This window comes from Pan paniscus, chromosome 3 (genome assembly GCF_029289425.2).
Source record: "Pan paniscus chromosome 3, NHGRI_mPanPan1-v2.0_pri, whole genome shotgun sequence".
Taxonomy (NCBI): Eukaryota; Metazoa; Chordata; class Mammalia; order Primates; family Hominidae; genus Pan; species Pan paniscus.
Window position 1 is genome coordinate 41,545,090 of NC_073252.2, and position 26,790 is coordinate 41,571,879.

At 43.1% G+C, this 26,790-nt stretch overlaps 1 protein-coding gene across 8 annotated transcripts in view; it reads left to right on the forward strand.

Moving 5' to 3' along the window:
- Positions 1-244: 244 nt before the first annotated feature.
- LIMCH1 (LIM and calponin homology domains 1) overlaps positions 245-26,790 on the forward strand; it is a 339,570-nt gene continuing 313,024 nt past the window's right edge. For 7 of the 8 annotated variants that reach the window (XM_034958502.4, XM_034958506.4, XM_034958501.4 and 4 more), the window contains exon 1: positions 252-437. In XM_034958502.4, the coding sequence (XP_034814393.2) occupies positions 342-437 (96 nt within the window). In that variant the 5' untranslated portion in view covers positions 252-341. Of the gene's footprint in view, positions 438-26,790 lie in introns of all 8 variants that reach the window. The other variant, XM_024928494.4, reaches the window with a different exon arrangement.

The following is a 26,790-nucleotide window of genomic DNA, read 5'->3' on the forward strand; positions in this document are numbered from 1 at the left end:
AGCGCTCGCTCCGGGTTATTTTTAGTCGGTAGCTGTGCTCCCCCTCCCCGGGGGCGGAGCGGCCCGCGAAGGTGGGGAGGAGAAGAAGCTCCCGGCGCCTCCGCGCTCGCTCCCGCGGGTCACTCACGGCGCGTTGGAGCCCGGGCGGCGCTGGGAACAGCTGCCGCGGCGTCCTCTAGCAGCGCGCGGCTCTCCCGGGACCTGCGCCGGCCGGGGGCGGGGAGAGGCGGGGAGGGGAGGCCGGCGGGCGGGAAGGGGCGGGGAGCGCGCTCCTGCGGCGGCGGCGGCGGCGGCGGCGGCCGTCCTCATCCCGGCGCTTGAGAGGACGCGGGGCTGCGCAAATGGCTTGTCCCGCTCTCGGTTTGGAAGCTCTTCAGCCCCTGCAGCCCGAGCCGCCCCCCGAGCCCGCCTTCTCCGAGGCGCAGAAGTGGATTGAGGTAGGTGCGGGTGGCTGGCGGGCGGCCTTGCACTGGCGCCCTGAGCCACGGACCCGCGCACGCTCCGACCGCAGGTCCAGCCTCGCCTTCCCCCAACACCCCCCACTTTCTTTTGCCAGCTGCTCCAGGTCACCCCCCCCCCGGGCCTCGGCGAGCCGCGAAACCTTAGCGCTTTGGCATTGGAATCCCGGGCGAGGGTGGGCGTGAAAGGGGACACTGCAGTCTAGCTGCGCGCGTGAGGGCAGGAAGGGATCCCCTGCGCGTCCATCCTTCCTGCCCGCCGGCCTCGCAAATCTCAGCTAGCGCCGCTTCCAGGCGCTGCCAAGGGAAGCGCAGTGCTAGTAAAGCGTTGCAAAGGCGCAGGAAGCGCGAGCCCCCAGAGACTTCACCGGTGCTCGCATTTCGGGGTATCTTGCTTCTGGTCCCACATTTCGCCCCTTGTCCCCCTACCCCGCACCCTTCCGGAGCAGAGTTGGCAGTGTCTTCACGGAGGTGCATACCCACCGGAGCCTCTTGCTGTATTCCTGGCACCGGGTCAGGTGTGAGGCTGGCACAGTGCGCAGGGCGGGGGTAGCTTGCAAGACCCACCTGCGAGCACGCATCCGCATAGACGCTGCCCAGCCTTTGGCAACCCCCGCCCCTCTCCATCCCAGGGACTGCAGGGTCGGTTCCGAAGTACGGGCTACCCGGTCTGATTGGCATATTTCACTTCTTAAATGACTCGTTGGCAGGCCAGGGAAATCACTGGAGCTCTCGGCTCTCAGTCCCGGAAGCGCTCGCTGGGTGATCCTGATTCACGATGTCTATCAGTAGATGCAGCTTGGTAGCCCCGAGCTCCCGAAATGAACTGTCTGCGGGGTTCAGGACGCTTGAAGGGCATGAAGGGGAAAGGTGACCCCCTATGATTAGTGCAAGGAGCCTCAGCTTCAATGGGTGGCCTTTCTGGAGGCTTAGTGGAAGGTATGAATTTGGCCTTGTTTCCCTCAGTGACAAGCAGCCCTCTTTGCCTGGTAGTTCAGAGGAGGAATTGTACCGCTAAATCATGACCCAGCAATGTTGAAGCTTCCAGAATTCTGCCTGTCACTTAGTGACTCCCCACTCCGTTCAGCATCGTGGTTCCCAAGAAGCTGCTAGAGTAACAAGAGCTCCACGTACAGATTTAAACCTGCTGAGCTTCCTGCAGAAACCACCCTCACTTAGTGCTGCTCTCCTGCTCCAGCCAGAGACCTGTACCCTACAGGGTTAACCTGCTTCCCGCAAGCAAGAGTGCTACTTAAGAGTATAGAAACATCTGTTTGAAAATAGGGTTCAAGAAACAGAACAATGAACATCAGGGCTGTCTTGCTGAAAGCCCCAGGCATGTCTCTCATAATTTGATAACTCACCATCAGATGAGAAAAAGACCCTGGCTTTTTATTTTTGATATGTGGCTGGAACGGTTTGGCGTGTGACAGGTGCTCTGCCTGTGTTGCGTACTTATGCTCCCAGGATACACAGGAAGCATTTGTAGTTACTGGCTTATTGCAGAGTTGGATAACTATTTTTCAGGTTCTTGAACTCTAAAATTCTCAGGAGAGACTTCGAGTGTGGGTGGGGGTAAGGGGAGGATCTAGAAGCAGAACAGTCTTTACTATTCTTGAAGGCAAGTGATTTATTCTCAATTTCCTTAACTGTATCATTGACATATTCTGCTTTAAAAATGTATTGTGGTATGAGTTACACATGTAAAAGTGCACAAATCTGAAGTGTACACCTCCATGAATTTTGACATATGTATATTACTATAGCCCCCACCTAAATCAAGATACAAAATGTCTCCTTTGGCCCAGATTACAGTTTGCTTTTAAGTGGTAGTATATTTCAGGCTATTATGCAGTACAGAATATTAGCTTTAATATCACGTTTAAGAAAAGGAAGAAGGGATTCCTTAAGACAGTAGAACCTCATTAAGCCCTATAGACAGTTTGGGATTGTTCTTGATGCTTTACCATTCATATCAATTTAAGAATGTGAAAACCGTAATGGGGCATGCGTGGCTTTAGGACCAGGCAGCCCAGGCGAGCTGCGTGTGCATTATTGAAGCGCCCTATCTCCTTTCAATTGTTGGGTTCAGTTTCAGGGAAAGGAGAGCTTCCCCCTCCCAGGCTATATAAAAAGGTAATTGCTCCAGGGGAAAGATAGAGACCTCCCCCTTCCTTCCCAGAGGTTCTTCTTGAAATGTAAATGCCGAGTCTGCAAACCACGGGAACCCAGGAGTTGTAACAGATGGTTTTGCATGCAGTTGCCTTGTGAACAAAGATTCCTCAGCTAATATTGCAATAATGTAGTACTTAGGGGCAGTGAATCCCCGGTTGGGGGGCGGATTGGGGATTGGTATCTCGAGACAATTGCAGCTCCTCTAGGGGCCCCATTGTCTCTGGCAACATCCTCATTGGTAGGGCTTTGTTTTTACTTTTATTCAGTTGGTGATTAAATTTCCCATAGGTTTTTTTTCTTTCTTTCTTCTTTTTGAGTAGTCAGGAATTTCACCCTTTCATAAAAATGTTCCCTTGGGTGGAGCAAGTTAATAAACAAACTTTGCTGCTTGTCTCGCCTCGATTCTTGGTCTTCCTTAAGTCATGGATTGGCGAGAAAACATTCATTCTTAATAAAGGCTCAGGGAACCAGATCCAGGACGTAACTTGTTAGTGAGGAATTTCTCGGCGTGCAGCCTTGGCTATTTGAGGACCGTGTTACTGGGCAGGAAATGTGGCCTGGGAACGATTCCCCCACTTCAGCCCCCCTCCCCTCACTCCTTCCTTAGTTGGCAAAGGTGAAAGCTCTAACGGAGCGCTAGATGGTCACAGACCACGTGGGGACAGCCCTTTAACACTCCTAGTGACTTTTTATAGCTGTAGGAACAGGTTGCACATCTTACTGTGTGTTTGGGAAGACTCCTAGAGGAGACAGCAAACTTGAAGTAGTAACTCTGGCTACCAGCAGGCAGGGGAGTGACTAACTTCTTTCCATACTACTTTTCTAGAAGGCCTTACTAAGCAGAACACAGTAGGTGAGAGGTCAGACCTTGGAGCTGGGCATCCTGGGTTTGAGTCCAGAGTCTGTTACTTTGTAGCTGGATGACCCTGAGCAAGCTACTTTTCCTTTACTATGGTTCCAAATGATTTCTTTGAAAGATAGCTCTAGTTGTTAGCAACAACAAAAATAACTAAGAGTTATTATTGAGAGCATCTGTAAAACAGGATACTAATAACAGCTCACCTATTTCATAGGAGTGCTGAAGGGATTAAATCAATTAATATATTTAAAATGCTTAGAACAGTGCCCAGTACATAGGAAGTGCTGTGTAAGTATGGTTAGTAGTATTATTACCATTATTATTACCACTGCTGTTACTTTTACTACTACTATTATCATTATGATAATTATTACTACTACTGCTATTGCTATTGTTTTTTCTGTTGTTAATAACAACTAAGGTTGATTTTGAAAGAAATGATTCAGAACACCAAATTTCCAGGGTAGAAAATATGATTCAATTGCCTACTGATTTCATCCTATTATCTCACTCTGTTAACTCTGGATACCTGGAGTCGAAGTTAACTAGATGCTACATGTCACTCTAATTTGCACTAAAAGTGACTTGGGGATCAGAGAAAAACCTTTAATATCTACTCATAAAGTGATCTTGGTAGTCCATCAAAGCTTAGAAAATTATTCTTCAATATTATGCTGAATATGTAAGTTTAATGTATAATCTTTGTTACCAAACTCCAAGCAGAATGCTCAATGCCTCTCCTCTTGTAGATGATCTAATATTAAATCATTATACAAATGATGGGTCCAAATATTCATCTAAGTGCAGCAGAATTTTATTCACTGAGGTTGTGTCAACTCCTGCTAGGAATAAGAATAATTCTTCCATTGATTTTCTTTCCCTCTTCCTCCCTTTTATTATTGCCTTCTTTTTTTTGGGTGGTATTTATTGAGTTACAAGAGTTTATTAGTAGGTTAGATGACTCTGATTTTCCTGATTCCCCGCTTCTCTTGGCCTCACCACCCACAACAATATTTATCTGTTCTAATCTGTGGTTCTTCTTTTCAATGCCAAACACTTTCTGAAGAAACAGATGTCCTTCAACTTGGTTTCGGTTATGATTTGGAACAGGTTCCCGGGCCTTTAGGGAGGGACTGGAAATTTCAACCCAACTCAGCCTTATTTCTCAACTTGAGAAGTTCCTGGACTCCTTTACCTTCAATCAGAGTGTGCCCATGGGGCTTGGTGATGAATACAATCTTATTTGTGACCTAATCCATACTTCACAAGAGTGAGAACTAGTGCTGGAAGGGATCAGTTTCTCATTTTGGTTCATTCCCTGCTGCCCACATAGAATTGTTTTCTTATTCAGCTGGGACCTAATTCTGAAGATTAAAAACACTGAGGGTATCATAGCTCTCCAAGACCAAAAGATGCTTGTGTTGTTTGGCAGTAGGGAAAATTTATGAATAGCTTTTGAGATAATTTAGCATTTAATGGCCAGTAACATGACTTTTGTGATGTAATACCATAAGTTATACATGTAGTCATTCTAATTCTCCACCTCTGTAGGGACTAGACTCTTAACATCTTTTTATCCCAACAGGTAGTTAACTTTGCAGCTGGTCCTCCAGCTTTGCATAAGTTGCCAAGGAAGAGGAAGAAAAAACTTTTCTGGCTAGATCAAGGAAGGAGTAGTGGTCTGAATAGATATGTAAATGAGAGCAGGCAGCATCTTTCTCACAATGACATTTAAATAGTCTAGCTTGTTTGTATACAAGAGCAGCTATGACACAATGCTGTCACATGGTAGGAAAACAGTGAGGTCCCACAGATTTGGGAAAAGGGGATGCGGAATGGGAGGTGGAGCTGGCACTTCTTGCCCCGGCATCTCCCTGGAAACCAGTTGCATCAGGCAAGCTCCGAAGGGCAGACTGAGCACTGGCTACCAAGAAAGGGAAGGCTGGGCATGTGTTCTCAGCCACTGGATCTCTTGGCCTCCAGCTCTCTGCTGATGGATGACAATAGAGCCATGATGTAGACAGTTGGCCTTGATTCTGTGAGTGGCAGTCAGTGCTAGGTGGGACTAGGCAGCTCTAGGAGTACTAGAAATTGGCCTGGCAGCTTCTCTTTTTGCTTTAGACCATTCTGAAGCTTAAAAGCATCATAGTTGGGGGATAACATGATGATAAAAATTATGTTAATGATGCTGATGTTGCTGATGATAAAAGGTACTATTTATTGGGTGCTTATTATGTGCCTGCTAAAGTCTATGTACAGTTGGCCCCTCGAAGTGGTGCAAAATACATTTTGTATTTTGTATTTTGGCCTTGATTTTCATGGTTCAGGACAGAATCAGTTAACACTGGTTGATTTTTGACCAAACTGTTCTTACTGGAATTAGGTTTTCCTTTTAAGCCCAGTTCACTGTTCTGAGATTTTTAAAAAAGTACAATACAATTTTATAATAGAACACCTCATATGTTCCTTAGGATGTGTGTGTGTTTACATTTGATGCAGAAGAAAGGTATCAGATATGATCTTTTTTGGAGGAAGGGTAGGGTAGAAAAAAGGATGACTTCAGTGCTATTAAATCAGGAAAGGAAGGGATAATAGAACTTTGGTTTTAAGTGATTGAGAAATATAAAAATAGCCTAAACTAGAGGGCTAAAGATAATATAGGGGAAAAATAGTTCTTAAAAAAATGATAGAATATTGGAAAGACTTCTGTCTGGACATAAGATGTTATATTTCAAGGAGGAATGATGCCATGGAATTCAGTTCTGCTGTGATAAAATTCCATGTTTGCAATATTGAAAACAACACTTCCAAAGAGGCGCCCATGCATCTAACCCTGATGGGATGTGTATTAGTTCATTTACATACTGCCATAAAGATATGACCTGAGACTGGGTAATTTATAAAGAAAGGAGGTTTAACTGACTTACAGTTCCACGTGGCTGGGGAGGCCTCGAGAAACTTATAATTATGATGGAAGGCAAAGGGGAAGCAAGACAGGTCTTATATGGTGGCAGGAGAGAGAGAGCAAGCGAAGAGGGAACTGCCAAATGCTTTTAAAACCATTAGCTCTCATGAGAACTCACTCACCATCATGAGAACAGCATGGGGTAACTGCCCCCGTGATCCAGTCATCTCCCCGCAGGCTCCCTGTCCTGACATGTGGGGATTACAACTTGAGACGAGATTTGGGTGGGGACACAGAGCCAAACCATATCAGAATGGCTAGTGTATCTCAGGGAATTACCTTTGGCATCAGGAAAAGGACAGATGATGTAGTCATATAAAATGCACCTAAGAAATAACTTGGCTGACACCTTTTCCCACTGTCAGCAAAACTGTGCTCTATGCTGAGACCTTAAGAATAAAATATTGGTTAGGTTGGGAAAGCTCCATGTTTCCACTGTCCTGCATTTTGCCTGTGAGAGTTACTCTAGTGTGGCTGTTGGAGGCTGCAGCTTGGCCTCCTGGTCAGTGTAAGTTAGGGACTGCCCCACCCATTCACCCCTAGATAGCCCATTAGGAGGCCATGGAGGAATACACCTGCACTTGCTTTTAAAATCAAGGTCGGCTAGGTGCGGTGGCTCACGCCTGTAATCCCAGCACAATGGGAGGCCAAGGCTGGCGGATCACGAGGTTTGGAGATCCAGACCATTCTGGCTAACACAGTGAAACCCCGTCTCTACTAAAAATACAAAAAAAAAAAAAAAAAAAAGAAAAGAAAAAAAAAATCATCCGGGCGTGGTGGCAGGCACCTGTAGTCCCAGCTACTCGGAACGCTGAAGCAGGAGAATGGCGTGAACCTGGGAGGCGGAACTTGCAGTGAGCCAAAATCACGCCACTGCACTCCAGCCTGGGCGGCAGTGCAAGACTCCGTCTTAAAAAAAAAAAAAAAGAAATCAAGGTAAAGAACAGAAGGACTTGTAGCTTTTTCATTTCCATGACTGAAAACTGTTAAAAAAAATTCCTTAGCCTTATTTTTTTACCAAGTATGTTCACCAAATGGGTCTGCACCAAGTGAGGAACTGAAGTTATATTTATTGCAATGAGTACATAGCTATCTTTTTCTCCCCTCAGAAGTGTTTAAAAAATATTTTGAACAATTATTTTATTTTAATTGAACATCTTATTCCAATTGAAATTGAATGAAAGCTACAATAAGCTCAGTCAAATTGTTAAAATATGAAAATAATTATTTGGGAGACTTGGCTATCACTCATTTGTAAGTTTGCTTCAGTATAAACAGTGGCAAAAATAAGCATTAATATTTTAATGTGTGAAAGTGTGCTTTCAAAAATTATTTCCTGAGAAGTGTTTACTGAGCTCCAACAATGTGCAGCATAGTGTTAGGCATAGTGTTAGGTAATGAACAAAATAAACATACTTCCTGCCCTCATGAAATATACAATGTGGCAGGGGGACAGAGAGATTAAACAATACATATATAATTACGATTTGGAATACATACTATGAAGACAAAGAATGGGGCAGGGGGGATTAAGAGAAAAGTACTCTTTAAAAAGACAAGGATTCTTAGTGAAAGTAAGATTTAAGCTAAGACCACGGAAGAATTCTAAGCAGGAGAATTTGATTGATGATGATTTATTGAGAAAAGGGCTTGCATTGGATGCTACACATACTTTTATTATGATTGTGTTTTGAAACAAGGTAGGGTAGAAACACTCTTAAATTTCTCTAGGTCTGTTGAAGGTAGATGTGTGTTGGTGGTAGGGCAGGGGGTGAAGGTACCTGCCTCGGAAGTTCTTGAATATTCCTTGCAGGCCACTCAGAGTTTGCATGATGATCCACTGTCCATTTTACATCTGAGGCACAGATAAGAACTCTTCCAAGAAAAATGCGGAGAGGACTTTGGGATTTGTGTTTGAGCCTAGACTCTGGATTAAAATTCTTGGACAAAATAGAGGCTGTAGAGGCTGTACTCCACTCTTAGCAGGAAGGGGCTGCGGGAAACCTGCTTGCTTTTCAGTGAGGGAAGAGAGCCATTTTGTGTGAGACTTTGGGTGGTGACCCACAGATGTCTTCTCATTTGGGAACTTTTCCCAAATTCTTCCAAAAGAGGGGGCTTTATAAACTACTAAAGCCAGGTGCCCTTTGGGATCCTCATAAATTGTAAACCCTGGAGGTCCTTGACTGAGATTCCTTTCAACACTTGAACCACCATTCTTAGACCCCCTCCCCCATCGTCCGAGTCTAACATGGCTGCTGGAGAGTCGTGATCACATCACCTTTCCAGGAAGCTGGATGGAGGCCAGGAAAGTGAAGAGTGCATCCTTCCCATGTAAGGTGCCTTCTGGGAAACCCTTTCTGACATACTGGCTACTATTTTATTGCCCAGAACTTCAGGAACATGGCCCTTTCTGTGTATAGGAGAGACTCTGGAGAAGGATCTTTTACCCCAGGCAGGAGTAATGCTCAGATAATATTCTTGAGTTCTATTCCTCAGGAAAAAGGGGAGAATGGCTATTGGGGTAGCCACAACCTGGAATGCCCCTTCTCCACTTCTCCAGGGACAAATCCTTTCAAGAAAGAGCTTAAACCCGACTGCCTCTGCAGCACGGTCCCTGATTCCTCTAAGCTCATTAATCCTTCCCTTCTTTGTACACACCTGAGCCTCAGTTTTTGCCTTTTTTTAGAAAAGTTGCTGTATTTTACTATCACGAATTTTTTGTGTGTGTGTGTGTGGTGGGGGGATTTGCCTCCTTTGGTGAACCCCAGAGCCCTGTGGCCAAGGACTGCGTCTTAGTCATCACCCTGTTCCCTCCTTGTTTCAGCCAGGCTGTTCCTCACTTGGGCCTCACAGCCACATTTCCCCACTGCCTGAGTGCTTTCTCAGTGAGTCTGTGCCCAGCTACGGTTGCCTGATTGGCACTTGGACTTGGCTGTGGCAGAGAAAATAGACTCTGTTGCTGCCCTGACAGGAAGCAAAGTGTGTGTGTGTGTGTGTGTGTTTTGTAGTGATTAAAAAAAGCAGTTTACCCAATAGTTGCCTGGAGACAGTCAGTGATGGGACACTCGGAGGGTGATTTCTCTGTTGGCCCTTGGGTGAAGATATTCTTTAGGGTGCTAACCCTCCCCTCAAGTTAGACTGGGTCAGGGCTCATTGAACTTGGAGTTCCTGGCTGCAAGGCTGGAGAGCAGACATCTCTTTTCTTTAAATAAACATGCCCCCAGCATTCGGCCTTAGGGGTCTCACCTTCTCTTTCTTTCCCTAAGTCAAAGCAAACCTCTCTTTCACCTGTTATAGAAGTCTAGCTAATTCCCACATCTTAGGATGAGGGAAAGATAGAACACTTCCAATGATAGTGAATCTAAAAAGAAATGGAAGAATTTTTATTATAGTGGTCACCTGTATGAGTTCTTATTAGACAGGTATTTTTAAAGGAAAAAAACCCAAAATGACTGACTAGTAGCTGGTATCCATGGTATCAATAAATGGCCACGGCTGTGACTGTTAATTGTCATGACCCAATGGGAGCACTGAGAAATAGCATCCCCTCTTCTTTTCCTATGGAAAATTAAAAATAAAGTTGCCTGTGGAGCTGAATGTTGTCATTAGCCAACAGATGAGGTTGCCACCTGTTCCCTAAGGGACCATGCAAGATGTCATAAATAGGAGGGGCCAGTGACAAGTAGAAGCCTGATTCATTATGCTGTTAGAGTTGACAGAGTGTGATAATAGTGATAAAAATGGCTAGTTCAGTGCCAAATAAAAATAACAGCAAACACACTTCTGGAACACTTACCATGTACAAGTGGTAGTCTAGGAGCTTGCTTGAGTGGTAGTCTAGGTGCTTGCATGAGGTGGTATATTGTGTATAGAACAAACACCCAGCACAGTGCCTGATATATAAGATACTTCTCAAGCAAGCACCATTTATGGCCATTTTACAGATGGGGAAATGGGAGCACGGAAATGGTAAGTGATATGCTTGAAGCCACACAGATAATCAGTGGCAGAGCTGGGATTTGAACCCAGGCAAACTGGTTCCAGAGCTTGGACTGGTGACTGCTGTGTCCCGCTGCCTTATCCTTAACAGCTGCTCAGTATATATTTACTTATTGGAAAAAGTACCTTTGCAGAGTTAGTATTTGGGACCCTTTAGAAGTAAAAGCGAAACTTCTAAAAAGATCATGGTCCCAAGTAACTACCTAACCAAGCAGGTGACCTGCCTCTCTCCTTCTCTCTCTTCATTCCCTTAATGGTTCAATATGCTGTTTATTGAGCATCTTCTATATACATAGCACCGTTAGTTGCGAGGAAACAATTTCATCCATATGGCTCCCAAGCACATTCTCTGAAACTGGAACCCTTTCAATATGTTTTAAAAGATAATTGTCAGTAGGGTGGTTAGGACCATGATGAAAAATCATTACAGGAGCCCAATGAACCATCGTCAGTGGGTGGAACCATTTTTACTCCCTTTCACTTCACGTCTATTTCCCCAGTCTTTTTCTCCTTGATTGGAACCTGACTCCCCCACTGGATTCAAATAGTCCTTGATGCTGAGATCCAGACTGGAATGATTATAAACAAGGGGAAGGAAAATGTGGATTTAGGGCGCCTCCCTGCCAGGCACCGTTAGGTTCTTTGCGTATGGTATTCTGTTTAGTCTTTGTGTAACACAGGTATCTACTGCCCCCTGTCCCAGTTTGAAGTTCTCTACTGTGCCTGTTTCAATAAATTTCACTCATGTTAAGACTGGCAGGCCTGATCCCACGTAGCTCCTGAGTCCCCACATAGTGCCCACACGATAGTCCTTCTTTTGGCCTCATCTGGCACCTCCCAACAGCAGCTCCACTCTTAGACCTCATGTGGCACAGGCTCTGGCATTCTGAACAAATATAGTTGGCTATTTTATAATGTCGGTTTCTGTAATGAGGATTATTACATATGCGATTGGGAAATAGGAGAAGCATGCTTGGTAAGGTGCAAGTTGCGATGGTTCATGTGAGATTTTTATTAACACTTGCGTATTTTGTACCACCAAATAGCAGTAGTTGAAAACAAAATAGGATAGTAGAGGTGAACACAACCAGCCAGGGAGGTGAACGCCCCTCTTTTTGCTCTAGACTCCATTTGGCTTTGTGTTGATTGAAACGTCTGCTTTTCCCAGATCTTTCTGCATTTTCCTCTCATTTCCATAATGCAGCAGCCTCGGTCTTTCCTCACAGCCTTCCACCATGCGCTCTTGCCCCCCACCTTTTTGTGTAATCTTCCATTTGTTCTGTAATAGGAAATAGAAAACATCTTTTTATGTGTGCTGGTAATTTTTAGTGTTCTTGTTTTTGTTACTGCTCTGGTTACAAAGTTGAATAGGGTTTGGGCCTTTTACATGAACTCTGTATTTTCCACAAGCCCTGTTATTTTTAGTGTGTGATTTTGTAGGATACAAGGTTTTTGGCTGGCTGTCTTAGTTTGGGACATTATTCATACATTTACAGGAATATGGATACTGTTTTATGATAGAAATACATAGATATTAATAGTTTGGGCAGACAGTATCTCTCACACACTTACCCACACAGATGCATACATAAAACAATACCTTGAAGATTCCCAGTGCTGGAGCCTGGGATCTTGGGTCATATGGAAAATGTTTTCTTTAGGAATTTCACATTTCCTATCTGCTATCAGAAGACCTTGGACAACATTTCCAGGAGAAGCTTCTGTTGCCTTTGGAGGAGGTAGTTGAATATTGTCTGTGTGTGTGTTTTTCTGATCCATTTTTCTTTGAGATTTTGTGCCTGGGTACTACATAAAGCAGCACTGTTTTCATCCAGGAAACCTACAGGAGTTACTTATTGTGAGTGAGAAGCTTAAGTGAGTTGGAAATGAGGAAACTGAGACTTGAGGGTTGGCAATTTGTCTGAGGGTCAGTGACTTCTTGGCTGCGATTATTCCTGTTCTCTGGAGCCCTTTCTACACCAGTATATGAGTATTGGCAATTTGTCTCCGTTTGGGACATCATTCATTCATTCATCATATAGTTATTGAGCGTGTCCTAGGGACTCAGTAGTATGAGAGACAAATATGAGATTTCCATTCCACCTGGAAGGATGGACACTGAGCACAGAATCACACGTGTGATGCATGCTTGGAAAGGGAAGAGCAAGTTGGTCTGGAACACAAAAAGGGCCGGGATCTCCTTTGGTCTAAGGGGCAACGGGACAGCCTCTCTGAGGAAGTGCTATGTAAGCCGAGACCCCAAGGATGAGCAGGGGTTGGCCATGCAAAAATGAGCAAGAAATCATGTTCTAGGCAAACACTTAAGGCTGTAGTGTTTGCCTTAATGGAAGAGCTGAAGAAGACCAGTAAGGCAGGAGCTTTGGGAGTAGGTACGAGGGAGGTGCAAGATGAAGCTAGAGTGGGCTGCAGGAAAGCTGCATGGTCCTGGCACCGAAGATAGGAATCCTCTGTGCTTCTTGGCCCGGCCTGGGCCATGGCTGGCCTTGTCTGGGAGGACAGCAGTTAGATTTTCTCCAAACTCTCTCAAATTACTATAGTTCCTGACAAAAGAATAGAAACATAGCTAACATTTATGAGAGCTTATGGCCTGGCAAATTCTGTCCTAAGCACCTGACTTTTCAACCATCCTATGAGCTAGCTACAAACTCTTATTACTCCCATTAAACCTAGAAATGAGTGAATGGCTAAGGGTTTTATGGTCATTAGGTGGTAGAGCTGATCTTCAAACTCATGCAGTCTGGCTGCTTTACCTGTGCTCCTAACCACCATGCTATGGGGTGTGATATGGTTTGGATTTATGTCCCTGCCCAAATCTCATGTTAAATTGTAATCCCCAGTGTTGGAGGAGGGGCCTGGTGGGAGGTGACTGGATCATGGGGGCAAATTTCCCCCTTGCTGTTCTTGAGATAGTGAGGGAGCTCTCACGGGATCTGGTTGTTTAAAAGTGTGTAGTACCTCCCCCTGCTCTCTCTTCCTCCCGCTCCTACCATGCAGGACATGCCTACTTCCCCTTCTGCCATGATTGTAAGTTTCCTGAGTCTCCGCAGCCATGCTTCCTGTAGAGCCTGCAGGACTGTAAGACAATTAAACCTTTTTTCATTATAAATTACCCAGACTCAGGTAGTTCTATATAGCAGTGTGAGAACGGACTAATACAGGGTGCAAATGCAGGCTGTTGACCAAGGGTGTCTGTGAGGGATATTGATGAGGGGGAACAGGAGTAAAGAGCTAGGGGCAGGAGGGTAGAGGTAGGGGATGCCTAAGGATGCTGGAGGCCAGTGTTGGCTTTGGACATGTTTTCTGTATTTTAAAAGAAACTCCAAAAATAAGTCCTCTCACCTTGACAGTTTTGCCACCTGGGAAGGAGAGTGATTGTATAGAAAGAGTGCTCCAGGCATCTCCCAAACCCCACATTCTAATACATGGGGACTCTGGTTCCCAAGCAGCCTGATGAACCCTGGTATTGCTCTGACATGATAGGCCACTCATTTTTAACTTCCATCAAGAGTTGTAAGTAGTATGATATATTTAAAAATGTATTTCTTATTTTATTTTAAACTCTGTGTGTGTGTTTAATAATTTTTTTCATTGAATTTTTTTTTTGTTTTAGTTAGCATTCTTATGGTTGCAAGCAACAGAAATCCAACCAAAACTGGCTCTAAAAAATAGACAGTTGATTGCTCATTGACGGTCTGGAGGTAGATCCCTACTTCAGACAAAGGCTGACTCAGCAGCTCAATGATATCAGTAAGGATCTGGATTCTCTCTGTCTTTCCACCGTGCTGTGCATTGTGTGGCTTTATGCTCTGGCTTTACATAGGGCCTCCACACCTGCCCTACCCCACTTCAGAAGGTCCAGGCTTTTCCACTAAGGGCTGGCTGGGAAAGAGCAACTCCAGTCCTCAAGTTCTCTTTACACCCTCTGAGCAGAGAAAGAGGACACATTCCTCATTCATGATCACCGGGGGAATAGATGAGTTGATTAGCCCAAGCCAATCAGACTTCACCCTGGTCCATCCCTATCAAAGATGCTGGCTGCTACCCAACAGAGAAGCAGTGAATTCCCTAGAGGAAAATCTGGGTACTTTTAGTAGAAGAATGGGTAAAGTGGATGCCAAAGAGGCTACCACCAATTGTTACTAACATTTTACTAAAAATGTGGTAATATACAAGAACACACAGATGATAAGGGAAGGAAGGAAATAATTAAAATGAACTATTCAGAACACTGACTACTTCTTGGAGGTGAGTATAAGATTATAAGCTGGGAGTGGTTAAAAAGAGGCATTAATAGATTGTTTTACTCCTATTTTTATAAGACTAGAACAGTGCTATTTTTAGAGGTATCACTGAATGTCAAGTGCCCAACCCATACCTAATGGGTTCTGTTAGGTGTAAAAATGTGATTGAATGAACTGGATTGATTTTTGAACTGTTGATTAAAAAAATAAAGATGTTCATCCTGGGTACTTCAACTCTCCTTTCTTCCCAATATATATAAACCTTTACACTGAATTATTGTAACTTTAAAAAAATGTTAGAAATTAAAGTATCCAATACCAGTATCTGATTTTTTTCCCATTTAATTTCATATTTCTCAGGTAAAGATATATATTTTTTGGAGCCTGAAGCCTAGAAATAGCAAAACCATGCAGTTGCTGTTCACCGGACACTCCGGGTCCAGGGGGTGTGCAGCTCTGTGCCTGAGCAGTCCCCAGGCATGTGGGGCTTTTCTAAAAGTGGATACAGCGGCTGTCGCCCACTGATCCTCTGTGCTGAGTGACCCAGATTGGCACAGCGCAGCTGGGTCCTACCCAGGGCGAGTACGGGAAAGAGGAGTAAAAATAAAAACTGGTTGGACAGCTTAGGTGGAGTCAGGATACTTGAAAGCTCACAGGTTACTTTGCTAATTCTTGGGCAGATTTTTCCTTTTTTCTTTTTTGAGGGGATAGTGATGATTCCAATGACAGTTTTCTAGATTTCTTGGATTTGACAAAATAGTTTCATACAGAACAGCAAAATGAAGTATGTAGAAAATATGTTTTTTGAGATTAGAACATTTGCCCTTGACATGAGTTTCTTATTTATCCTATTCAACATTCAAGTCTTCAATAGTTTTCCCCAAAGGTATCTCTTTTATGGAGTTACTTTCTGAATGAAGACATTTCTGTCTTTTTTGTTGATAGAACGAAATGTACTTGCCATTATAGTTTCTATATAGTTTTCTATGTTATCTAAGAAAAATGAGTAAGAGTGTTTAGGTATGGTGTCAAGTTACCCACCCAGAGTAGTTGTCAATCTCTGCCACTGTTTGGCGTTTTGACATTTGTGTTTTTAAAGTGTAGATTTGCTAATTTTTGAAGCTTTGGTCCTTACTATTAGAAATGTTGAGGTTTTATTTTTGGTGTTTGACCAAGGGATTTTTTTTAAATGCAAAAGCAGGTTTTATGTAATGTATTCCTCAGTTATGGATAGCTTTGATAAACTATATGAAATTTTTTCCCTCCTGAATGCTTTGTGGCTTTTACTGTAATAATCTTTCTGTGATCTGTAGACCAATAATTAAATCTCCAAATGGCCTTTACCTTGCAATAGCAATTGAAAATAATATTAAATATTTATACTTAAAATATATGGGAAATATGGATATAACTTCTTTTAAAGATAAAATGTCCTTAAAATACCCTAGTAGTAGGAATACCCTAGGGTAAGACACATTTCTGGGAAAAAGAATTTTCTGCAATGTTTACATCATGACACTAATTTGGAACTAGAGTTCTTCTAAGAAATTTCTTACGTTTTCGTTCATTAAGTTATTTATTTATAAAATCTATTAAGAGACTGCTAATAGCTATGGGTTTCCTTTTGGGGTGATGGAAATGTTCTGGAATTGGATAGTGGTGATGGTTGCCTATATGCAGTACTTAGTGAAAAACTAAAATTTTTTTAATTATAAAAGGGTGAATTTGATGGTATCTGAGTTATATCTTAACAAAAAATCTGCTACGAGCTCTTAATGTTTTAAGCATGATTTTGAGCTCCCAAGGTATGTAAACAAGCACATGAAATTAAGACTTTCAGATGTATGTACAATATTGCAGCATAACAAACCACCCCCAAACCCAGTGGCAGATGGCAATGGTATATTTTATTTTTCTTGCTCACAGGTTGAAGGGTCAGCTTGAGCAGCTCTGCTTCAAGCTGTGGATTGGCTGCACTTGGCTCAAGGCTGTGGGTTACGTTCAAGTCTGTTTCATGTGTCTCCTTTCTTCTTGGACCACAGACTACCTGGGAGATGCTCTCTTTATGGCAAATGAATGACAGGTGCACCAGAACCCAGCCAAAACCATGCAACAAATGGTTTTAAAGTCTCCACTTGCATCACATCTACTCACATTCCACTGCAAAAACAAGTGATATGGCCAAGTCCAAAGTCAGTGGGGCAGGAAAAGGCATTCTGCTCACAGTGGGAGGGGAGGGGAGTGGATATTTTTCCAGTAATACTCTCATCTACTGCAAAGTCTGTTCAGGTTTCCTTGGTGCTGCAAAGGAAGATGTGAACATTCTCCCTGGGTATTGGAATGTTTGAGAGATGGGCATTGGGTTCCTTGGTGTCTTGGTTTGTTTTCTGTTGCTATAACTAAATACCACAGGCTGGGTAATGTACAAAGAAAATAAATTTATTTGTTACAATTCTGGAGACTGGGAAGTCCAAGGTCAAGGGGCTGCATATAGTGAGGGGCGTTCTTGCTAGTGGAGACTCTGCAGAATCCCAAGGTGCTGCGGGGCATCACATGGCAAGAAGGGCTCACTAGAGACGGCCAAACTGGTTTTGGTAAGAGACCCACTCTTGTGATAACTGACCCACTCCCTTGGTAACCCATTAATCCATTAATTCATGAATGAATTAATCCAATCATGAGGGCAGACTGCTCATGACCAAATCACCTCCCAAAGGTTCTATTTTTCAACACTGCTGCACTGGGGACCAAGTTTTCAACACGTGAATTCTGGGGTACACACTTAAGTCATAGCACTTGGGTTGAGTCTTGAAAAATTAGCAAGCATTGTCAGTTGGAGGGGCAGTAAGGGTGAGGAGAGGTGACAGCAATGGCTAGACCTTGAAGGCAGCATGAGCAGAGGCATGGAGGTGTGTGGTAGCAGAATGCACTTGGGAAGCAGCAGAGCTGGGACATAGCACATGGAGAGTGCTGCTGGAAGAAGACACACTGGGTCACATCAGCAGAGGCCTTGTGTGCCATGCCTGAGGGTTTGGTGCTGGAACTAAATGGGCTGGGCTCAGAGTCAGCCTGAATCGCAAACTTGGCTCTGCCATTTACTAATGCTGTGACTGTGGGGGAAGTTATTTGGCCTCTCTGTGCTTTACCTCTTAATCTGTGAAATGGTGAGGGTATTTTTAGCACCTACCTTGTGAATTGTGATTAGGATTAAATAAATTAATATACTCAGTGCTTGATATAAAGTCAAGTGCTCAATAAATTTTGGCTGCTGTTAGTATTTTTTAATGGAGTTTAGATTTTATCTGTAAGCAATGGGGTATGACTTAAAAGTAAGAAAGGGATGTGATTATATTTTGGCAAGATGACATTGGTGGTAGTGTAGGGGATGATTACGATGGCCAGCATGGAAGCAGGGAGGCCGTAGGGTTGTTGCAATAATAGAGGTAAGAGGTGATGATGGCAACATCAGTGGGAATGAATGTGAGAGATGTTAAAGGTGTAAAAATGATGAGATTTAGTGACTGAATGGATGTGTGAGGTGAGAGAAACAGAGAAATCCAGGGAAAGGAAGAACAAAAGATTGTAGTAGGATTTGTTTTGTTCTGTATTTAAGGATGGGAGAGACTTGGACATATTAGAAGGCCTTGATGAAGGGGTAGAGAGGGAGCCATTTATTATATAACAATGAGAAGGAATGATGGATAAAACAAGTTCCTGAGACATTCAGAGAGGGAGTTGAGAGTAGGTGTAAATAGTAGAAGGGACACTTTAGATACTTGTCAAGAAAACTGTTAAAAGTTTTTTGATGGTGATTTAGTTATTGGTGCATAATAGATTAGCCCAAAACACAGTAGCTTAAACTGACAAGTATTTATTATTTTATAGTTTCTATGAGTCAGAAATTTGGGAATGATTAGTTAGATGGTTCTGGCCCGGGTTTTTCTTGAGGTTGCAAACAAGATGTTGGCTGGGCAGGTGTCATCTGAAGGCTTGACTGTGGCTGGAAGATCTGCTTCTAAGATGGCTCCCTCATGTGCCTGTATGCAGGAGGCCTCAGTACTTTGCTGGCTGCTGGCAGGAGGTATTAGTTCCTGTCGTCTAGGCCTCCCTGTAGGGCTGCTTGTGTGTCCTTATAACATGGCAGCTGACTTCCCCTAAAGTGAATGATTCAGGAGAGCAAAAAGGAAGGCATGGTAGGACCTGGCTTCAGACTTCACATGTCACCATATCTGCCAACTTATCTGCCACTGTATCGGCCACCATAACTTCCTAAGAAGTTAGTCATTAAGTACAGCCCACACCCAAGAGGAGAGGAATTAGACTCCACCTTTTGAAAGGAGGAGTATCAAAGAGTTTGTGGACATATTTTAAAGCCATCATAAGTGGCTAGACGATCAATATGTAATTTTAACTGTAACTGGTCATTTATCATGTTTTATATATAAGGGATTCAATATTAGATATTCTGATACTAAGTCATTTGTCTAGTCCAGTCTATTTAGATAAATGATGACGGTAAGATATTCTATCTAGATATATTTTCCAAAATAGGTCTAGTATTTTATTTATTTATTTATTTTTATTTTTATTTTTTTGAGACAGAGTCTCGCTGTGTTGCCCAGGCTGGGGTGCAGTGACGCGATCTCAGCTCACTGCAACCTCCGTCTCCTGGGTTCAGGCAATTCTCCTGCCTCAGCCTCCTGAGTAGCTGGGATTACAGGTGTGCACTACCACACCTGGCTAATTTTGTATTTTTAGTAGAGATGGGGTTTTGCCATGTTGGCCAGGCTGGTCTCAAACTCCCTGACCTCAACGTCAGGTGATCCACCCGTTTTGGCCTCCCAAAGTGCTAGGATTACAGGTGTGAGCCACCATGCCCAGCCAGGTCTAGTATTTTAAACACCACCACCACCACCACCACCACCACCAAACAATATAGGAATAAAAATGCTTCCACTCTGAAATCCCACCTGATATAGGTAATCACTGGTAATATGCACTATTTATATTGAAACTCATGTTACTGAAAGTTTTGATTAGTTCTGGAAACTTTTATTCAAACAAAATCTTACAGAGATTTGATATCTTCTTTTCTTTTCTTTCTTCTTTCTTGTAGAGATGGTATCTCACTTTGTTGCCTAGGCTGGCCTTGATCTCCTCCTGGCTTCAAGCAATCCTGCCCTGGCCTCCCAAAGTGCTGGGATTACAAGCATGAGCCACTGCACCCAGCCTGAGATTTGATTTGATATTTTCTTTTCTTTCTTTTCTTTTTTTTTTTAGATAAGCATGTAATAATAATTACTGCCTCCCTGCTAGTGGAGAGCTCTGGCTCAGCAGTTCTCAACTCTGGCTACACATTAGAATTATTTGGGAGCTTTTGATTTAAAATGATCTGGATCAGGGCCTGAGCATTGTTATTTTATAGACATTTTCCCCCAAGTGATTGCAATGTGCAGCCAGGGTGGAGAACACAGCAGATGACAAAATAAGTGAGTAAGTTGCACTGGGCGATATTGGCAGATCTAAGATTTAAAACTTGTTTGAATGATTATTTATGTGGGGGTGTGTGAAGAGATGTGCATCCAGGGAATACAGTTATATTCTGTCTGCCAACAACATCATTCCTAGTTCACATGATGGAATAAAATAATCAGTATTTTATGGTGTACTATAAAGAGTAGTAGAAATGTTCTAGATACCTGAGCAAATTTGACCACAGCTTCTTTAGGAGAATCTTCTTATTTTCTGCACTGAATCATAGGCATTCCTGAGTGTAAAGTCATATCACAATCAGTTATTCTTTGTACAAATGTCCTAATTTATTCATTTATTCAATAAACAGATCTTGAACACTTACTGTGTGCCAGGTAGGTGCATTTAATGTCCAAGCCACTGAATGCCAGGCACTGAATGCCCAAGGAAGAACTTAACCTTATTCTTAAACTAATATCTTAATATAGATTCTAGCACCAAGTGGGTGATTCTCTGTCCCATAGAGGAGACAAACAGGTGCACAAAAGTGGAGGCCAAGGTAACGAAATTTAAATAACTGTACAGCACAGCACCAACCAATCAGGGCAGACCCAGTGACAGTAGTGCCTGCCACGGTGAATACCGGCTGTCTGTCAGCTCCAAGTATCAGTAATACCAAGTGCAATATTTTAAACACCCAAAGAGGAATGTAAACAAGAGGGAGCAGAGAGAAGGGAACCACTTTTATAATTCCAAATTCATGTTTCCCTCACAGAGGGAGCTGAATTGGTGTGGTTGGCTATACCAGTTTTCCATCCTGTCCTGTGTACATACCCCTTGCCAAGTGACTGCCGTTCTTCTCCCTGAAGAGGTGGAGTCTGTTTCCTGACTCCTTGGATTCGGGCAGGCCCTCTGACTTGCTTTGGCCAGTAGAATGCAGCAGAAGTGATGAGGTGCCTGTTCCAAGCTTAGACTGTAAGACACCTTGGGTAATTCTGCTTGTTCTTTCTCCTCTGTCATCGCTGTGAAAAGATGCCCCAGATGGCCTGCTGGAGGATGAGAGACCTGGACAAAGCCAAGTTGCCCCACTTGCCCCAGACAAGGCTATCCTAGATCAGCTAATAGCCAGCCAGCACCTACAGTGAAGTTTCTCAGCAGAAGCACTTTGACATTAGGGGTTGGATCATTGTGTTTTGGGGAGCTGTTCATTTTAGGATGGTTAGCATCATCCCTGGCCTGTACTCACCGGATCCCAGTAGTACCCCCACTGCCAAAGGTGTGACAACCAAAAATGTCTCCAGACATTGCCAAATGCCCCCAAGGGGCAAAACATCCTCTGGTTGAGAACTTATGCTCCAGACTTATGAGTGTGTCCAGCTAAGATCAGCAGTGCTACCTAGTTTCTGACCACAGATACATGAGCAGTAAATGCCTAGTGTTGTTTACCACTGAAGCGTGTGGATATTTGTCTCATAGCATTGTTGTGGAATAGGTAGCTAATACAGTGATCAAAAACATGGAAACATGGAAGTGGGAGATGGAACTGGACAATTGGAAGTAGTCCAGTTGGGTGGGAACTTGACAAGTAGATTTGTAGGTAGAGTTGGGTTAGTGTGAAGTACAGACGAGGCTAGGAAGCTAGGGTAGGCTGTATCCGTGGAGAATTTAGGTGCCTTGGTATGAACTGGGGACACGGTTATTCATGGGCGGGGGAGGGAGGGGTGCTGTTAGAGGTTTTAGTTATGTATTTATAGCCAAGGAAACAGGGCTATGAGTCTGTACTGTAGGCAGCAGTAGGGAGGGGGAATTGGAAGCAGGAGGGAGGGCTCTGCAGTAGTTCAGTTGATGCATACATAAGGCCTGAATTAGGGAATTAGGAGAATGATCATAGGTGTGGAAAGGAGGGGAGGGCTTCCAGGCACGTTTGGTGTAAAATGGATACAACTTGGTAACCTGTACATTGCTACCTTTGCACATTTGGTTTCCCCTGTCTCAAAGGCTCCCTCTTCTCGAGTGTTGCTCTACTCAACCATCAATACTTCGCTCAACACTCAGGGAAGTCTTTTTGGTAGTCTTCCACATCTCGTGAAGGCAGAGCTTATATGGCTGTCACCATTGTTTTTTTGATACAGAGTCTCGCTACCATCACCCAGGCTGGAGTGCAGTGGCACAATCTTGGCTCACTGCAGCCTCAACCTCCTGGGCCAAGCAATCCTCCCACCTCAGCCACCCAAGTAGCTGGGACTACAGGTGCTTGCCAGCGCACCTGGCTATCTTTTGGTATTTTTTAAGAGGTGAGGTCTTGCCACATTGGCCAGGCTGGTCTTGAGCTCCTGGGCTCAAGCGATTCACCTGCTTCAGCCTCCCAAAGTGTTGGGATTACAGACGTGAGCCACTGTGCCCAGCCATGCTAATCTTTTTATCATTGAATTGTCCATCTTATATTTGAACTAATAATCAGTTGTAAGTCTGTCTCTTCCATATTATTAGCTGCTAATTCACTTAGCACCCTTTCTATGTTTGATCTGGAGGTAGGTGCTTGGGACACACTGGTGAGTTAGAGAGATATATAATTGCTGATTTCTTGAAGCATGTGGTCTAGTGGGGAGACACACAGATAAACAGGCAATTACTGTACATGCTGTAATGGGGGAAGTAAAGAACGGTTTAGGAACATATAGGACAGACAGCCTGGAATGTGTGGGTGCCAGTGAAGACCTCATGAGGAGCGAAGTGATGAAGGGGTTGGATGTGGTGTGGGAGGAGTTAAAGCCAGGGATCTGTGGGCTTTGTGGCTCTGGATTAAGAGAAAACTGCACATCTGAGGAAAAGAAGAAAATTCAACATCATTGTAAAGGGTCTTGTAAACTATGATCAGAGCTGTGTTGGGAAAAATCTTTGATTGATTTTCAATCCTGGCTGCACAACAGAACGATTGTATGATGCTTTTAATAGTAGAGGGACCTGGGCCCCACTCCAAGCTTGTTTAACTACTATGACCAGAGTGTGTGGCTCAGATATATATCTATATCTATATATCTATCTATATATATATGTCTATATGTATGTGTATGTATATATTTAAGGCTCCATAGGTGATTCTGGTGTGTGACCAGGGTTGAGAGCTGTAGGGCTCTCACTGTGAACACTGTGAAGAATGACATTTAAGGGATGAATAGAAAGAGGAACCTGCAGAGAAACTGAGATAGGGAAGTGAGAAACGTGGACAATTAAGTGAGAGAACTCCTAGTTGTTAACTGTTGAAGACAACTAATAGTATCAGAAGCTAAGGCAAGAGGAATTTTCAAGAAGGAAGGGAGGAACACAATTGTCAAATGCTGCCAGGAAGGCAAATAATGAACTGAAAAGTGACCGCTGAATATGGCTAAAAAGGTTGTTAGAGATCTAGGCTGGAGCATTTCAGTAGAATGGTGGGGCAGAAGCCAGACTGCAGGGGGCTGAGCAGTGAGTGGGAGGTGAGAGGGATTAGACAGTGAGGGGTCCTTCACATTACATCCTGCTTTCTTTTTTTTTTTGAGACGGAGTCTTGCTCTGTCACCCAGGCTGGAGTGCAGTGGTGCGATCTCGGCTCACTACAAGCTCCGTCTCCTGGGTTGACGCCATTCTCCTGCCTCAGCCTCCCTAGTAACTGGGACTACAGGTGCCTGCCACCACGCCAGGCTATTTTTTTATTTTTTATTTTTAGTAGAGACGGGGTTTCACCGTATTAGCCAGGATGGTCTCGATCTCCTGACCTGGTGATCCACCCGCCTCGGCCTCCCAAGGTGCTGGGATTACAGGCGTGAGCCACCGCGCCCGGCCTACATCGTGCTTTCTTGGTCATCACAGAATCCTCAGCAGTCAATAAACTTTGAATAAGTGAAAGTGTGGGTATTGGGAGAGTAAGGATTAAGTTGATGCAACATTTTTAGCCTGACTGGTTGGGCACATGGCAGTGGCATTTGCTGAGATTTGAAGCAAAGCCAGAAGAAAGGGCTGAGCTTGATTTTGTGTTTTAAATATGCAAGGGAGAAGATGCTAAGTGCGGTTGTAGATATATTAAGTTTGATGCTCTTTTTCTGATTATTCTGTAAGTACAGCGTTGTCTTCAAAGTCCACTCCAAATACTACCAAGTATTACTTGGTGTTGATCAGAAGTAGGGTTTCCCCTCAACTTTGTATGCTTGACAATATGATAGAACCTGAAAAAAAGAGGAAATCTAGGAATTTAAGAAAAAAGTCTGAACAGCATCATTTTGGGATATAAGTGAAGTAGAACTGATAGGAAGGGGAACACATCCTCTTTGCCTGAGGAAGCTGGAGTAGTTCTACCTCTGTTATGGCATTTAAAAATTGTATATTTAATTTTTCAGTGTATTTAACTTCTCTTTGTCCTCTTGAAGTTGGGAACATTCAGTTGTACTCTGAACCAGTGGATATTGTGACCTGGCGCTGTGCCACTTGGGCCAGCTTTTGCTTCCTTAATGAATGCACTTCCTTCATCTGTTAGTGATAAGCAGGCAAGTGAGGAATTCTTATCTGCATCTATGGATTGAACATCTGTTTCTATTCCACTGTGTTTCAGTTTTAACTTCTTTGCTTAGAAATTAATGTGAGCAAGTGAGCCTCCTCTTTCTAAAGCCATTTTGGATTGAGAGTATTTGTTTTCTGAGCATTTTATATGCATTAAATTGATAATTTAGATTTTTTTCTAATGTTTTGAGTGATACAGAAATCATAATCATGGGTTTCCTTAAATGTCTGTGGCAATGGGTTTATTAAAAATGTAATTTTGTGCATGGTGATTTTTGGGGGGATATCAAACTTATCCTATGGGTGTTCAGTTTTGTCAGAGAGTTATGATACATTTTATTCTGCATATTAAAAATGTTCCAGAAAGGAAAGCAAAAAAATCACCATGGCAACTCAGTAGAATGCCCTTATTTTGTTTTTCTGAAAGGAAAATTCTAAATCCGAGTAAGAGGTATAAAAAAGAGCAATGCAGATTGTGTCTCTGGCTTCCAGGAAGTGAGCTCATGAAAGAATGGATTTGATGCCCTGGGTGACTCTGTGTTATTTAGGACCCCATTTCTTTTTTCTCACAAGGAAGAGCTATAAAAAGGTGGCGTATATATTGACACTACTAAAACAGATCTGCCAAAGAGCCTGTTGAATTTTTCTTTGTAATGCAACTTTTTGGAGCCAACTGTAAGTGTCAAGGCTAAGGATGAATGGATAGCTGCAGGGGTTGGTGGGGGAAGGTTCTTAAGGTGTCATCACACCACTTTTGACACTTCAACACTGAAAGAGTGATACTAGGGTGAGTTTGATTAGAATGATTCTGGCAGAGTGTCAAAAAAGAAATAATACATAGTCAATGAGTTGATACATTGATTAATAGTAAAAAGTAGAATCAAGCCATGTACCATTTTTGTAGAGAGACTGGTGGGCAGATCAGTTGTCAACATGGCATCCAGTTGTAGCACCAAACTGGTCATATAGAACTCAGTGTCTGACCTGTAAATGGTTGCTGTTCCAGGGCTTCTGTTACCCTTCTTGGGGAAGCACCAGAGGACCTACAGGAACATCAGTATTCCTTAGAGGAGGGATGAAGTGCTCAGGCATAGATCCTGACTGACAAGGCTGGAAGTAGCTTGGGAAAGTTACTTAACCTCTCCAAACATCAGTTTTCTTATCTATGAAATGGTTATGGTTATAACACCTATCTTACAGGGTTGTTTTCAGGAATACATGAGTTAATATATACAAAAAATTAAAAGAAATGCCTGAAACATAGTAAGCACCAATTATTAGCTCTAATTATTGAAGAATCTACAAGTGATGCTTTTTTTTGGCTGTGACTTTCCTATATTGGATATGTTTATGAAATGGACAGGCAAACAATTAGTTTTTGTTGTTGTTCTTTGGTAATTACTTTGTAATAAGTTAAAATGGGATGGATATAAATGGGGAGGGGATATATTGAAACCCAATTTTCCATCACCTGGCGTCATGTGGGATACTGAGAGATCACTGACACATGGAACATTCTGGTCTGTAGCATTTAGGGAAAATATGGATATTTAGCAAAGATGTATCTAAGGGACAGCCTAGGTAACTTATCAGTTCAAGAGTGAGGTTTCTGATGTGCGTGACATCCAGGGGTGAGATTTCTGCTGTTATATGGTGGGAAAAGGAATTGTATGCTCTTTTCTTTATTTTAATTGTTTTTAGCCAAAGTAGCTGTCATAGCTATATGCTATGGTAAAACACTGCAGCTTTTGGTTGTTAGGAAACTGTTGGGTTATCTGGGCTCTTCTTTTTCCCAAGTTCTGAAGATGAAGAGCTGGCTATCAGAAGGCACAAAAAGAATAAAACAGTTTGTGGCTTCTGAGACAAAAATTGTTATCTATGACAATAAGTAAATACTCATGCATACTGTATTTTTTAAAGTTAAACAATATTTATTTTCATTTGTCTTATTAGAAATGATGAAAATACAGAAAATGAGAATGTACAGATAACATACATTAGAATGAGATGTATGAGAATGTACAGATAACATACATGAGAACATACATTGTTCATTCTTTATAGAAT